Here is a 14,877-nt window from a genome sequence, read left to right as displayed (position 1 = left end):
CTTAGTTCTATTTTATTTTTTTTTGCTTTTTTGCCATTCCCAAGACCCACACAAACGATTATTTTGTTCCAAGGAACACAGGCTTTGCCTGGGCAAGGAGTCCTGTTATGGTTGCTTGCCATGCAAAAAGTCCACTTCAGCATCTTATAAACAGATGCAAACGTGGATTGATCAAATGGACCCTCTTATAGGAGCCAGGAGTTATTATCCTTTAAACCAAAAGCCTCTGATCTTCCCTCACCCCATTCCCATCCTCAATATGCAGTTATGTTACTGAAGTCCAGCACAAAGCGCAGCATGCAATCACTTCTCAGGAAGAACGGAATAATAATTTTGAACTCGACAGTGACCTATCTGGAACTCCCTACAGTGGCTACCAAGTTGAAAGCAACGAAGGATCAGCACAATGGGAATTCAAAGTCCTTTACTATTTTTTACTGAAGCAGAATCTTCCCTTACACACAGTTATCAGCCACAGAGCTGTTGCTTTCATTGTAAATCTTCTTGGGGGAGGGGGGGAATCAATCCTAATTTATTATCTACTCCCAAAGGTACATTGAAGTCAGAATGAGGAACATAAAGACTTCCATGGCCTCAGACAGAGTTCATCCATTTCAGCATCCTGTTTTTGAGAGTGGCTAGACTGCCAGCTGGCTGTCCAAGGTAGACTGCCTCTGAATCAGGTGTGTCCATTTAGTTTATCGTGGCAAACAGCTAGTGCTAGACCCTGCACTGGAGCCAGTGGCCATCACATCGTACAACAGCCTTCCATCAACTATCTGACAAAGCATAGTTTTTTTTAAAAAAATCTGTCCTTGGTCTGTTTGGCAGAGGTGGAAGCATAGCCTGTATGTAGGGAAGAGATGGACTTGCCACAACACACACAATTCATACCTCCCCTCTTCCATTTAATTATAAAGCTTCAAGTATTTTAGCCTTTCCTCAAAGTATTTCAGATGCTTAATTGCTTTGATTGCCTTTTTGTGTGTGTATGCTGCAGGACAGTGCATTGGGTCCCACCATTAGCCACGAGGTTAAATACTCATAGCTAAACAGGAGCAGCACATTATTGTTTTAAAAGATCGACTTCTGGTTGTAAGCACCACAAACATTGATACCTCTAGTATGCCAGTCCTGAATGAATTTGTTCTGTAGGGATGTTCATCGTTGACAACCCAGCTGCTTTTGGGTTAATCTCAATTTAAATGCCACATAGTGCTGAAAGTAGCTAACAAACTTGTACTCAGCTGTAGGTTCTACTCACTTCGACTGAGCTTATCCCACAGTAAGCAGGTACAGAACTACAGCCTAAGGATCCTCAGAGTGTTAGAGCATCTGTAGGGCCTAAGATGCTGGTGCTGCATTACGGCTTCCATCATTCCTGGCCATGCTGGCTGGAAGTCCAACTTCTGGAGGGCTACAGGTCCTCCGTCCATTTTAAGTCAAGGCAGCACATTTGGAAACAGAACAGAGGACATCCAGAGGCATACGTACTTATAGCTCAACCACTTGTAGTCCCAAAGTTGGACAGTTCCATCCCATGTTCATCAGCAAATCTGAAGAATAGGAAAGCTGCAAAGTCCGTTAGAAGCATGTATTTTCTTAATTATCCTCCGTCCACTTCTTTCAGGTGGGTATGTGGGCTTAGATTGCATCACCATTTCCAAGGAGAAGCCCATGAAATATCAAGCATTTCCTTGATATTTCAACCATACACCCAAGACATCACTGATCAGCAGTTTGAGGAATGACCACTTTGCCAGAGGCCTAGTTGGTTAAATGGCCCTAGAATATTTCCCACTCCCTGCACCCCCATTCGCTTTTCACCACCTGAGACATATTGCTTCTGCAGCAACATTGGGTGCTAGACCACCCCTGCACCATGATTGAAATAAGGATTTTAAGCAAGTTTAGGGAAATGTCTGTGATTCAGTCTCTGACTAGGTTAAGTAACTCTTATGTATTCAATTCAGGTAGAACAGAGCTTTCCAAACTCTGTGAAGCGACACCTTAGTGTGTTAGTGTGTCGTGCAAATGTTCCCCGCTCTCTTCCTGGTGCTGGAAAGGGGTTAGTTTAACCTCCGGTTTGCTAGCAAAACTGAATTACTGTGTTACAAAATAATGCATGTCTAAAAAGTGTGTCGCCAACATGAAAAGTTTGGAAAGCTCTGAGGTAGAGGGCGCCAGGTGTGAGGTCTCACACTGAAGTGGGTGCACGTGATTCCCCAGCCCAGTCCATCCCAAACCTCCGGGTTTCAGCTTCACATCCAAACTAGATTTCAAATAAAGGTTGAGATGAAACTTCGTTGGAACTGAGTCACCCAATGTGATGGAGCACTTATTTGACCAGCTGAAGTATTAAAATACTATTTCTCCTCATTAGAATGGTCCAAATTAATTCCTAGCCTTTAAGTGTTTAACTTCCGGTCGCTAGATTAGCCTAGATCAACATAAAAGACTGTGCAATATGTTGTGTCCACCTTTACTAAGGAAACTTCGCCTTTGGATTTTGTAGATGTTGAATTAGGGAACACAAGCCCAGTTCACACCTTAGCACAGCCTTAGCCAAGGCCATTCCCCCTGCACAAATTTCCAAAACCTGTATGTTACAACCTGGGCCCATTGCCAACCAGCTCAAGCCTAGATCCCAAAGCACAAATCTGTTTTTTAAAAAACCACACAACCAGCCAACACCTTATCTGTGTTTTCATCAGCACAAGGTCATGTATATCAGCCCTTAAACTGTACTACAGTATATCTAGGAAGTTAGGATCCTGAAGCCCCTTTCCGTCTTGTCTCTTACTTGAACTACCCTCTGCACTGACAGGCAACACAACCTTGTCCCATCCAAGCCTCACAGAGGAATTTTCAGAACACTGCGCTGCAACAGCCTTGCTTGGCTTTGTCCATTCTAATCTACACCTTTCCACTGTGGATTATGAATGTCCTCTCTTCTTTCCACCCTGGCCAGTGTCAATAACAATGAAGTAAATGGGCAGCCCAATTCTATGCGCCCTACTCTGTTCCCAAAAGGACAGCATGAAGAGTTGGAAAAATCACTCCCACTGTTGAGTCATCTAAATTGGTTCCTAAAGCATTTCACCTCCTATGGCAGCTCTTTTGACAACTGGTGGCCAATAAACAGAATACATATTAGAACCCAAAAATCTTGTTGTTTTTTTATTCCCAGCTCTGGACAAAATAGTAGGGTCTAGTGCAATAGGGGGCAACATGCAGCCGGTATGTAAGCCCCTGAGGCACTTTTGTGCTACAACATTGAGAACCTCTGCTTTCAAAGTTCAAACAATAGGTTTCTAGCCCTCATGGTTCCAAATAAAATTTTGAGAACATAAATTCAGTGTGCTCCTGTCTAGCTGTGCATTCCTCTAGGCATGCATGTTGGGTTGTGTCTCGAGCTACGTACGCTTCTCTGTTTCTGAGTCACAACTAAACAGGGTAGCTACTGTCTATCCACTGATCCTCAAACTGTACTAAGGGCCTGTCTACATTCCAAATTTAAACCAGTTTCAACCCTCATTTGCCACGGCTCTAAAACAACAAATTCAAGGAACTGTCATTCTGTAAAAGGGTCTAAGATACTACAAAAGAGTTCTCAGCAGCCTCACCAAAAGGTGTCCATTCCTACAGTTCTTTAGAGAAAGCCATGACAGTGAAACGAGTTTCAAACTGTTTGTGAAACAGATACTTACTAAGCAACTGGGGTACTCAAGAGGTGTGCCCTGAAAAATCACCAAGAAAGCTCAGATTTTGTGTTGTGTGCCATAGCTAGAGCCTCTCCATTTGATTTGCACAAAGAGCCAATTTCACTGTAGTCTTTTTTACCACCCCCTCTTGCCTTTACAGTCTACCTTTGCGGGCTTGGCCTGCTTTAACAAGAGGAGATCCTTTCTTAAGGCAACAAAAACCACACCCCATTTTTCGTAACTGAGAACAGGGCTACGGACCATTTCCTTTCCTTGCTCTTTTCAGTCCCCAAAGTGTTTGCTCCACTTATATTATCTGCTATAGAAGCACCATCTAAGCCACCGGGTTGTGAATATACACAGACGACAAGTCATCTGCCTCTGTTACTGCAATGAGACCTTCCCTAAACGCTAAGTGTTTCATTTTAGACCTGGTGATGGTGCAAATGTTACCACACTTTTTACCCCAGTTGATTATAGCATTGAAAATTGAGCCAGAACTCCAGAGTTCTGCTCCCATCCCTGGACTAGTCAGAATACATCCCATAAACTGATTAGCAACACCACTAGGTGACATCACCACCCTCAAATAAAAAAGGAGAGAAAAAGAGAGCAGAACTCAGGACTTCCACCTCTTTTTACACATACTTTTGTCCTTTAGACACATGTTCATTTTAGGTGATCCAATACCCTTCCAGAAGGCTAACAAGTCTGGGAATACTAAACCAATTGGGTTTTTTTCCAGTTTAAATATTTATATATTTTTTTAAAAAATGGGAAGAAAGAAATAATAAAAAGCAGTTGACTCTGGGCAACGGCCATGAAAACTGGAAGAAAAGCCTACCCAAACAGAAAAGAGAATAAAAAGATATTTGATTAAAACCTCCTGACACCTTCAGCAGGCTCTATCTTTGTCTTCTTGAGAACAGCAACAAAGGGAGGGGAGCAGGTAGGACCATCAAGTGCTACTGTGGTTGCTGTTGTGGTGGTGGTAAAGGGGAAGGGGAAAGGGGGATGCTGAAGCACAAATTATCTCAATTAAACTGCGGCTGGGAAGAGGGACAAAAACCACATCTTTCCACCCTTTCCCAATAACAGACAATGCACTATGGTAAGTAAAATGCTGGGGTAAGTAACACAGACAGGTTGGGAGAAGGGTGGGATTTTCTTTTTCTTTTTTGCAGCCCTCCCTCCCTGTCTTTCCTATCTCTGGACAATCAGGGTAGAGAAGCCGCAAAGCCTGGATCATCATTTCTGTCCTCCCCACCATTTTCACAAAAATCTGGCCAAAGTCCTTCTTCCCCTTCCCACACAGCTGCTTCTCTTTGTTTTCATGGAGGCAGAGAAAGGCTGAAATGACTCGAGACAGTAGCGGTTGGCAGAGTCCCCGTTCACTTCTCCCCACCCAAGCTCTCCACACCCTTCGCGAGCTGCGCCCGTCCTCCTCAGCCCATGAAGGAGTCGCCCTCGTCCTCCTCAAAGTGGCACTGCTGCAGCACCTTGATGTGGTACTCGTAGATCTTGAGAGCAGGCCCCAGGCGGATGGAGAGGCCGGTCAGGACATCGGTGCGCTGCATCAGCAGAAGAGACTTCCCATCGATCTCCTGCAGCGGGAGCAACAGAGGGACAAAACAACAGGGTGTTTAGGGCACAGGGACTCCCCCCATTAAGAGACAGAATATAGATTACACACACACACACACACACCACTTTTAAGAAAGCAATAGTAGAGATCTGTATTAAGAAGGAATCCCCCTCCTCAGTGAACTGGAGGGAAGAAGGAAAGTGTTCTTTAAATCTAGACGAGCTTCCAGGTTGAGGAATGGATATGATTGAATTTATGCACATTTTTTTGCCTATCTTGAATGCTTAGTCCTTCCCCATCCTTTTAACAGATATTTAAGCATTATCAATTACGATTCATGCCACTGGTTTAACACCTGGCCATCAACCCATTAGGCCTCCAACACAAGCATAGCTGTCAACTTTTCCCTTTTCTTGCGAGGAATCCTATTTGGAATAAGGGAAACGTTGACAGTTATGAACACAAGTCACCAGGAAATGCCCATCCTAAGCAGAATTTCATATTTTGAAATAGTCACAAGAGTATTTTTCAGTCTTTTCTATCTGAACACAGCGCATAGGAAGCACAACACCACCACTCTCTGTTGAGCTTAGGTCGCAACAGGGCCTATGGAAAGGTGGCTTGAAGGTGCAGATGTCCATAGACAGCATCCAGCTCACAAGGTGGGATGCTTCTAAGTGTAGATCCCTGAAGAGGGAAGCCTGACTTTGGCCTTGGTTGGTGTCATTGACAGCTGTAGTTGGACCAGGCAGAGAGCCTTGATTACAAGAGGAGAGAGGGCTGAAGGAGCCAAATCCCATACTAAGGGAAAGAGGCCCATGATGCAACATGCAGAGAGGGATGGGGAAGACGTGTGTGGGAGAACACTCTGGATGCTTCCTATGAACATAAACACACATTCAAATAGGATTGCTGAGCTCTAGTAACTATTTTTCCTGAAGCAAATAACCAGTCGGAAGCAATGGTGGGGAGTGGCAATATGGATAACTGAAACAGATCTCTAATCATTGGCAAGCACCTCTGTTATTTGCAAGGCAGGTTTTTTAGCACGCAAGAAACCCCCACAGTGACTGCTGCTTTGATGTACAATCATATGCACCCTGGCTCGTGTTTTACATTTGACAAAGAGCCCCTAAGCAACTAGGAACCAAGTGTGCATACATGCAAGTCCCTACCCTGTTAAACATTCAGTGCCCATGCCATTCAGGGCCTTCTATTTCACTAAGAGTTCCGCTTGAGCATTAATCCCCAAATCTTTCACTTGGTATTCCAAGGTTCTCACCTGTTCTTGAAAGGCAGATGCTTGCTCAGCAAAACCAGCTTCTGTGAAATAATCCACAACATCACTCACAGTCCATTCCACTGGGTCAGAAGGCTTCTCCTTCACTGAGCTACAAGGAGGAGAGAGAGAGAAAAGAGAATTCATACCCCAGGCATCCAATGGCCTCCTGCTCCACAATGAGAAGGGGACTTCTCACCAGGAGTTAAAAAGAAGAGAGTGCATGCATGGATCCAGAATAGGGGGGGGGGGCAGATCATAAAAAGAACCCAACTTGAGCAAGAGACAAGTTTTTCTGTACGGGGCCACCCAAACCCCGCCCCAGTAATTTATTATGTGTATTTTTAAGCCACACTTCAAATATACTGCGGGAAGGGGAGGGGTTACAAGAGTAAAACAAAATGTGAATAATAAAGTCAAATGCCGCAAAATGACAGAGAGCAATAACTTCATCTCAAAAGCTTGGGTAAATAAAAAAAACACCTGCTTGGAGCTGAAAGGAAAAATAGCATCTTGTCAGGGAAACATCTTTGGGCAGAAGATGTTCCATCACTTGCTGGGGATCCACCAGCAAAAATAAACTTTCTCTGGTTGCCACCCACCTCACCTCAGTCAGTGAGGCATATCTGGAGACAGATGGCCCTTCAAGTTCCCTTTGAACAGGACCCACTAATGGAATGGAAGCCAGTGTAGCCACGTAGCACAGGCAAAACATGATCCTAACACCCAGTCCCAGGCAGCAATCAAGCAGCTGCATTCTATACGAACTGCAGCTTCTGAACAGTTTCCCAAGGCAGCTCTATAGACAGTGCATTCCAGCAGTCTATCTTGGAGGTTCCCAGAACATGGGTGACAGAGGCCAGGCTAACAGGAAGCCTATCCCAGCAAACAGGAAGGGAAGGCCCCCATTGAGAGGCACCAATATGGCATCACAGTCACACGAATATGGCAATGTGCAAAGCAGCCTAATGAGGACGTCTAAGTATTTCAACCCCACTGTGCCTGCTTCGGAATCTGAAGGGCAGCAGCAACTCATTTCCTCCAATGAAGGAGGGAGGCAGCTGAAGAAACTTGCAGGACTAACTTACTGCTTCCTCCTCTACTGCCACCACCTCAGCAGCCCCTCATTCACTCTGACAGCAGCTTCATTTCCCAGAGTGTGCAAAAGCTAAGTGCTGCTGCTGCTGCTCCTTCTCTTAAGAACCAGCTGGGGTGAGGCAGCAGCTACAGCTCCTCCCTCATTTCCATAAGCACCAGGGTAGAATGAGGGGCAAGCTTACCCAGATGAAAGCCCTTCTAGATGCAGTCAGCCTTTACTCACTGCTGAAGACGTCTTGTCTGGTCCTTTTCTAAATAGGTGGTGGCACTGATGGCAGGGTACTCAAGTGTTCTCTCCTTACAGAGGGTCATAGGTGAACTAGCTGTCATTAAACAAATGGGTTTTCGGTGCCCACTCAAAACTTACGTGCAGCTGAAGGCTCTCCCATCTGCCTGGATGCCAGGTCTCCCAGGGGATGAGGGCACAGAGGGCTCAGTACCTGCAACAGCTGGTGACACTGGGAGAAAGTAAGAGAGAGGGAGAAAAAACAACACACAAATGGGAATGGGCCTGGTTCTCTTACATAGCAATGAGGCTTTAACTAGCTGGTGAATGAATTTGTGCATGTGTATGTGCCTGGAGCCCTTTTGAGGCAGAGAACAAGAAGCCAGTTTTAATTCCCATGGCACAAACACCTGAGAGCCAAAGCCATCTTCCCACAATCTGACCCCCCGCTCCTCATCCACCCATAATACCACTGACCTGGCCTAGGGCTCCTAGGCATAATTCTCAATAGTGAGTTGCACAACGACCCCAGGGGTCTATTTACACTGGAAAAACCTGTGCAATAATCTTATCACCATCTCCAATAGTTCCTCCATTAGGATCTTTTGCCATATCCCTCTAGGGCCTGGGTCTCCCAAGAAAAGTCAAGCTTAGCCAACTACTCCCCCCCCCGCCCTCTCGCCCACCCTATACCCTATACCTGCTCTGTCTGGCTGCTGATAGGCGCTGCCATCTTTCTTGCTGCCCCCCAGATGGTGACAGGCACTTTCTCCAGGCCAAGAGGCCTTTGTATGACATTGCTCATTTCCTTCATGGTGGGGACGCTCTGATCCTTTGTTCAAGGGCTGCTCCTCGAGGGAGCGCAGGTCTCTGGTGAGGGCACTGCTGGGCGGGATCTCTTTCCCACCATGCTTGCTGTCCTTACAGTCCCCGTTCACCTGGCCCATCCCAGGTCTGCTGTAGTTGCTGGCCTCATAATCTTGTGCCACCTCTGAACCTTCAGACATGGTGGAGGCTTCATCCTCTTCTTCTTCCTCCTCCTCCTCTTCTTCTTCACCTTTGACCTCCTCACCTGCCTTCTGCAAACATAAAAAGAATACATATATATTTACAAATCCAGGCCCTGCTTCCACAGCACCCCAGACTAATCACCCCTGTGTCTAACTCTCCAGGCTTACTCAATGTTGGTGCCTCAAGTTCCTTGTTTCACTTTTATTGACTTTACAGTACTGTCCTACACATAATTGTTGTTAATGGTGCTTACTGCCAAGCTAAGGGTGTATGGGATTGTGGCCTTTTGCTAAATCCTATGCCAGCTTTCCTGGGAGTTAAGTACCACTGACCTCTGTGGCTGTTACTTCTGTCTAGACATATAAACAGGATTGCACACTTTGACAACTAAGCCAATCTACTTCCAGGTTACAATGTAATTTTACTCAGAGCCATTTCTTGTAATCCTGCTTCAGTTTCCCCTATTTGTTCAAAATGAGTTACTGTACAGTGGTACCTCTGGTTACACACTTAATTTGTTCCGGAGGTCCGTTCTTAACCTGAAACTGTTCTTAACCTGAAGCACCACTTTAGCTAATGGGATTCCCGCTGCTGCCGCGCCGCCAGAGCACGATTTTTGTTCTCATCCTGAAGCAAAGTTCTTAACCCGAGGTACTATTTCTGGGTTAGCAGAGTCTGTAACCTGAAGCATATGTAACCTAAGGTACCACTGTACTTGGAACCAGTGGTGTTGCTAGTCTGGGTAAAGGCCTCCAAAATACTACCGCAAAATGCTCAGAGGCTCTTTGAAACACAGCAGGAGCCTTCTAATCCAAGAAGAGATGGAATCAAACTTCAGCCACACCATCCCTCCACTTGGCTTTGTTGGGCAGATCCGCCTAGATTTATGGAAATCTATTGCCATCCTTGTAACAGAAAACTTGCCAAAAATAAGAGAGAACCGAAAGGGGCTTCTTTTTACTGGACTGTAATTGTATTCTACCCTTGATAATTGCTCTGATCCTTACTGGATTGGGTTACATTCCAGAGCTGGTCACTCTCCTGACATGAGGGTGACATGATTTCTCCTTTTCTGCTCCCCCCTCCGCTCCCCGTTTGCATTCGCTGCCTTACTACTCCCACCACCTCCCGACCTTATTGGAGGTTACAGAACCCTTTAGGTCAAGCACAAACTGACTCTTTGTTCTGTGTTTATACGGAGCCTGGCACGGCCTGAGTTTGGCGGGGGGGGGGGTGGCGAGGTCGGAGAAGGGGCCACTGTCCATGGCCCGACGTGCATCCTCCACGCCGCACAAGTGTCACCGGAGGGCCACGCACGCAGGTGAGCGGAGCCTCTCCACACGCCCGGGGTTGGTTCTTACCCGCTCCCCAACTCGGCCCCGCAAGTTCCCCGCGGACCAGGCGGAGTTGTGCCATCCAGCGGCGGCCTTTCCGCTCACCTTCCCACAATACTTCGGAACTGCACGGGAGAATGTCGCCCCGTCGAAGCCCAGGCACCAATCGTGGCGCCCCCTCCCGTGCCAAAGCGATTTGATTGGGCGCTGCCCATAACTCTTCCTCCCAGACACACGCACACCTGCGCGAGCGCCCGCTGACAACATTCGGGGGGCTGGGCGCCGTCTGCCCTCCCCGAAAGCGGCTCCTCTCCGGCGCCCGCCCCTCCGCTCCCCCCCCCGCGCGCCCAGTGTTCGGGCACCCCCTGCGCGCGCACTCCTCCGCTAGGTCCGTTTCCGTCCTGGGGAAGCTCACCTGTTCCCCTCAGCCCGTGCGCCCCCGCCGCCCCGCCCCCACCCCCTCCCCCCGCGCGCGCCGCGGCAGCCCCTCACCTTGTTCCTGTAAGCCCTGGCGCTGGGCGCCCGGGCCTGCGCGCCTCTCTCCGCCCTGGGCAAGGCGACGCTGTTGCCGCTGCCGCCCCCGCCCCCGCCGCCACCCAAGCGGGTCCTCTCCAGCCGCTCCTCTTGGAGCAGCCCCTGCGCTCGGCCTCGAGTCACTCGGCCGCCCCCCGGCGCGGCGCCGTCGCCGCCCAAGTAGCGCACAATCTCTCGCAGGCTGACGGGGGAGGGCTCCTCCGGGGCGGGGGCAGGCGGCGGCGGTCGCTCCCGGCCGGTCCGACGAGGAGGCGGCGGCTGCGGCGGTGGCGGCGGCGGAGGAGGTGGCGGCGGCGCGGCTGGCTCCGCGCGGGGCGCTGCACGCTGGGAGGACCGGGGCGTCGCGGTGGCGGCGGCGGCGGCGGCGGGAGCGCTGGGCGGGGAAGTGCGGGCCGGCCGCTGCGGGGCCGCGGGGCTGGCGGCGGGCGTTCCGCCTCGCCGAGGCGGCTGGACCCGCGCAGCGTTGCGGTACGAGATGCTTCCCTTGTAGCTGACGCGGAGCACGGCGCGCTGCTGGATGAGCTTCTCCAGCTCGGCGCGGGTGCGCTCCGGCTCCGGGCCGTGCCGCCGGCGCACCATGCGGCAGATGCGCTCCAGGTCCGGGCGCGCCTTGCGCGAGCGCAGCGAGTCGATGGTGTCCAAGATCCACTCCTGGTAGCGCGGCGCCTCCTGGCCCGGGGGCGGCGGCGGGGGCCCGGCCATGGTGTTGCCGCCTCCCCCGGGGCTTCGCTGCCCCCGTGCGCCGCTCCGCCTTGGCCTCAGCTCTTGCCCGCGCGGCGCCAACTAGACCCTCCGCCCGGCAGGCGCTGCTGCTGCTGGAAGCGGCGGCGCGCGGGCTGGTCCGGGCAGCGCGAGCTCCTCCCTCCCCTTCCCCCAGCCGCACGCGCCGCCGCCTCCACCACCGCCCGAGCGGGACCCGCAGCCGCTTAAGGAGGCGCTGTTGCCTCCCGTAGCCTCCCTACACTTGGCGGCTTAAGGTGGAGCAGGAGAATTCGCAGCGTCCCCTTAGCGGCCGCGCCGGCTGGAAAGGGCGCTCTCTGGCCGCCTCAGGCAGAAGTCAACAGCAGGAATCCGGCGAGTACATAATTCTTTTTTTTAAAAAAACAACTCGCTGGCTGTTCCATTTATAGCAGCAGGAGTTTCAGCGGCGGATTTTAGCGGAAAGTGGAATAGAAGTTTCCCCCTCAGCCTGCAACGCTTAGCTTTCCTCTCAAACGCCCGTCTTCATTTGCCCAATTTACGAACCTGACCTCCTCCTAGTCCACATTTATTCACTCAAAACTACAGCGGTCAGCGTCCACGCCCTTGCTTAATCCCGATCGCTGAAGGTTTGTCCTGCCTGCCCCTGTACACTTGTATTTCCTGACTACAGCAGATAAATGCGAGCGCTCAAATATGGAAGGAGATCAGAACCTCTATGTTTTGCTTTGTGTTTTTTTTTTTAAAGGCGGCTGTAAAGAGAGGAAAAATGTCCCTCCCAGCCACCACTCCTTCACTTCCTATGACATTTGCTTTTGCAGCCCTAGGCTACACCATTAAGGTTTCAGTTCTGTGCACAGAGAAGCAAGCTCCACTGAGCATAGTGAGACTTTCATCCAAGTAAATACACAGAGGTCAGACTGAACTGAACTCTTGCAGTTGTCACAACCAGTTGGCCTCTGGTCACACTAGGATGTCCTGCTGTAAACTCTCACAGTCTTGGGTACCCTCCTCCGACTCTTGTTCTCATACACTAGAAATGTTAGAAAGGAGGCCCTTAGATTTCACAATAGGTTGCATTTTGATTACTGTACTCTTCTTTTTGGCCAGGACCCCAGAGTTTATGATGTGATGACATAACAAAATATAAGCTGCTAAAACATAGTTTAAGAGGATAAGTAGGATCAGAAAGGGGAAGCTCGTACCTGTTTCTATTATGGTTAAGCAATTAATTGTAACAGTTGGATCCCCGCAGCCCCAGAAGTCAGAATCTAAGCAATGCTAGGAATATTGACTATTGAATTTCAAAGAGATGAGACAGGAAATCTGCAGTAGAGTGACTGAGGCCTTGAGTATATTTTCTCTGTACTGATGTATTGTAGGGCTGTGAAATTTTCACAAGATGCCAAAGGCTAGCACACCACACCACACTCTTCATTTATTTGTGAACACGAGTTGCACTAAAGCATATCCATAGTAAATAGTGTGGTAGTTATTGTTCACGTAAAAGTCAGCAGTGCACGTCAGCACCACCAACTTAAGCTATGTCTGGTTGAAGTCAGTGCTATTGTCCATCTTCTCTACCTGCTAATTACTCAAGTCCTGACCAAGCTAGACCAATCTTCATCACAGTTCTTGGGTAGTGCTAGCTTGCAGAGGAAGGGCAGTGCTGCAAAATGTTGTGTACGCGGATGCTGCTCCACTTTTCAAGCTGTAGGCCCTTGCACAAAACGGGAGCTACTACCAGGCATAGGGGAACCCCAAGATTTGTAGCAATACAAAAAAAGTGGAAAAAGCCAATGGAAGGAAATCTCAAAGCAGACCAATGAGAACAGCATGCTCAGGAGCCAGAGACTGACTAACTGGTTTGAGGGAGGGAGTGGTTGGAATCTTTAATAGCAGCACTCAGCAGTGCATCGTATTGTTGCAGCTCCAACTTCTATATATATTTCCAACAACACATTGCAATAGCATGGCCAAGAATTAGAATACAGAGGCAACGTAAATAGGAACAGGCTCGGTTCTCGGTGAGAGATGCGTTGAATGTCTATGCAGAGTGCAGCAACCTACTGAACTATATAGTAGATGAGTTCCTGCAGTACACTGACCATCATAAGAGAAAGACAGTAGTGATCGGCTTTATGCCTGGGGCAGGAGCAAGAGTAGGGGAAAAGTGAATAAGGGATCCTACAGAACAGAATCTCTTCCTTGTTTATTCTGGGGGAGAACAAAAGCATCTGCTTGGTGGCTCAAGGCAGGACTGGGGGGAAACCTTGCATCAAAAACCCTAGCGAGCCACTGCCAGCCAGTGCAGACAGTACTAAGTTAGATAGACCAATGATCTGACTCAGAATCAGGTAGCTTTCTATGGCCCCAAAAGCAAAATGGATAGTATAAATTGAGCAGCCATGCTAAGTTACCATGAGTTTTAACATTGCACTATAGACTACTTCTATAAGTTGAGGACAGCTGATAAGGATATGTTAAGAGGTAGCTTTCATGAGTTATATTCCCAGTTCCCACATATTGCAATTAGGGCAGAATAACAGGGTTCTGTGTCCTCTTAGGCTGTACCTGTTTAACTCAATGCTTTCCCCAATGCTAATCCTGTGAGAATTTCCAGTCCACCTCAAATCATAGTTTTTCCAGTTATGGCACAGGTAACACGATTTAGCAGTGATGTGGACTGTGGGAAGCAGTAGCTTTGATCCAGCCCCATTACTGATGGGAAAGAGGCACTGGAAAGGGAAGCAATATGCCCATGTTCACAAGCTGAGTCAGTGAGAGGAAGTGGTCAGGAATGAACTGCCTTCAGGCCATCTCTTTTTCAAGCCCTCCTCCCTTCCAGAGGTGGGAATAAAGCACTGTAGCTTTCAGTATGTTTTGAAACTACCAGTCCACTTGTTTTACTTTAAAACTCCCAGTGTGTCAAATGAATGATCTTTTCCAAACCGAAGCATTTGTGCCCTCCAGAGAGATTTCAAGAGCAACCGCCTTGAAAAATTGCAGTAGCATTTTGGTTACTCTTAACATCTCTCATTTGTGGTTTTCCTTAAAACACCAAGGTTCAAGAATTCCAGTATTTGCTGGCAAGCAAATGCAAGGTTTCCAGGCATCCTGAACAGAGACAAGAGCATGCCAAATGTGGCATTCCTCTTGAGTATACAACTTTAACATATATACACATCAGTTATCTAAATCTTATGTAAAAAGGATATTATGCAAGTCAAATGGCCTGAAGACTGCACACAAACACACACACATACAGTTTAATCCAACTTGTGAAGATACCTAAACAGCTGATACATTGAAATTGGGGTATGATTCCTTACATAGGGCAACGGAGCCTGTCTTACGTGACAGGAAAAGGGGCAAGTTGCATTAACAAGCCTGTGTTTGAGACATTT

The 14,877-nt window shown here is 48.5% G+C and overlaps 1 protein-coding gene across 1 annotated transcript; it reads right to left on the bottom strand.

Annotated features, from left to right (window-relative positions):
- Nucleotides 1-3,167: 3,167 nt before the first annotated feature.
- On the bottom strand, nt 3,168-11,614 carry SAMD1 (sterile alpha motif domain containing 1). The gene is made up of 5 exons (XM_082212199.1): nt 10,730-11,614; nt 8,593-8,971; nt 8,034-8,124; nt 6,572-6,680; nt 3,168-5,308 (listed from the first exon to the last, which is right to left on the bottom strand). Exons 1-5 carry the CDS (start codon nt 11,471-11,473, stop codon nt 5,150-5,152), a joined length of 1,482 nt encoding a protein of 493 aa, XP_082068325.1. The 5' UTR covers nt 11,474-11,614; the 3' UTR covers nt 3,168-5,149.
- Nucleotides 11,615-14,877: the final 3,263 nt, after the last annotated feature.

Source organism: Podarcis vaucheri (assembly GCF_965113315.1).
Source record: "Podarcis vaucheri genome assembly, chromosome: 2".
NCBI classification, from domain to species: Eukaryota; Metazoa; Chordata; class Lepidosauria; order Squamata; family Lacertidae; genus Podarcis; species Podarcis vaucheri.
Note: the sequence above shows the minus strand (reverse complement) of the source record. Positions and strands in the feature narration are given on the sequence as shown.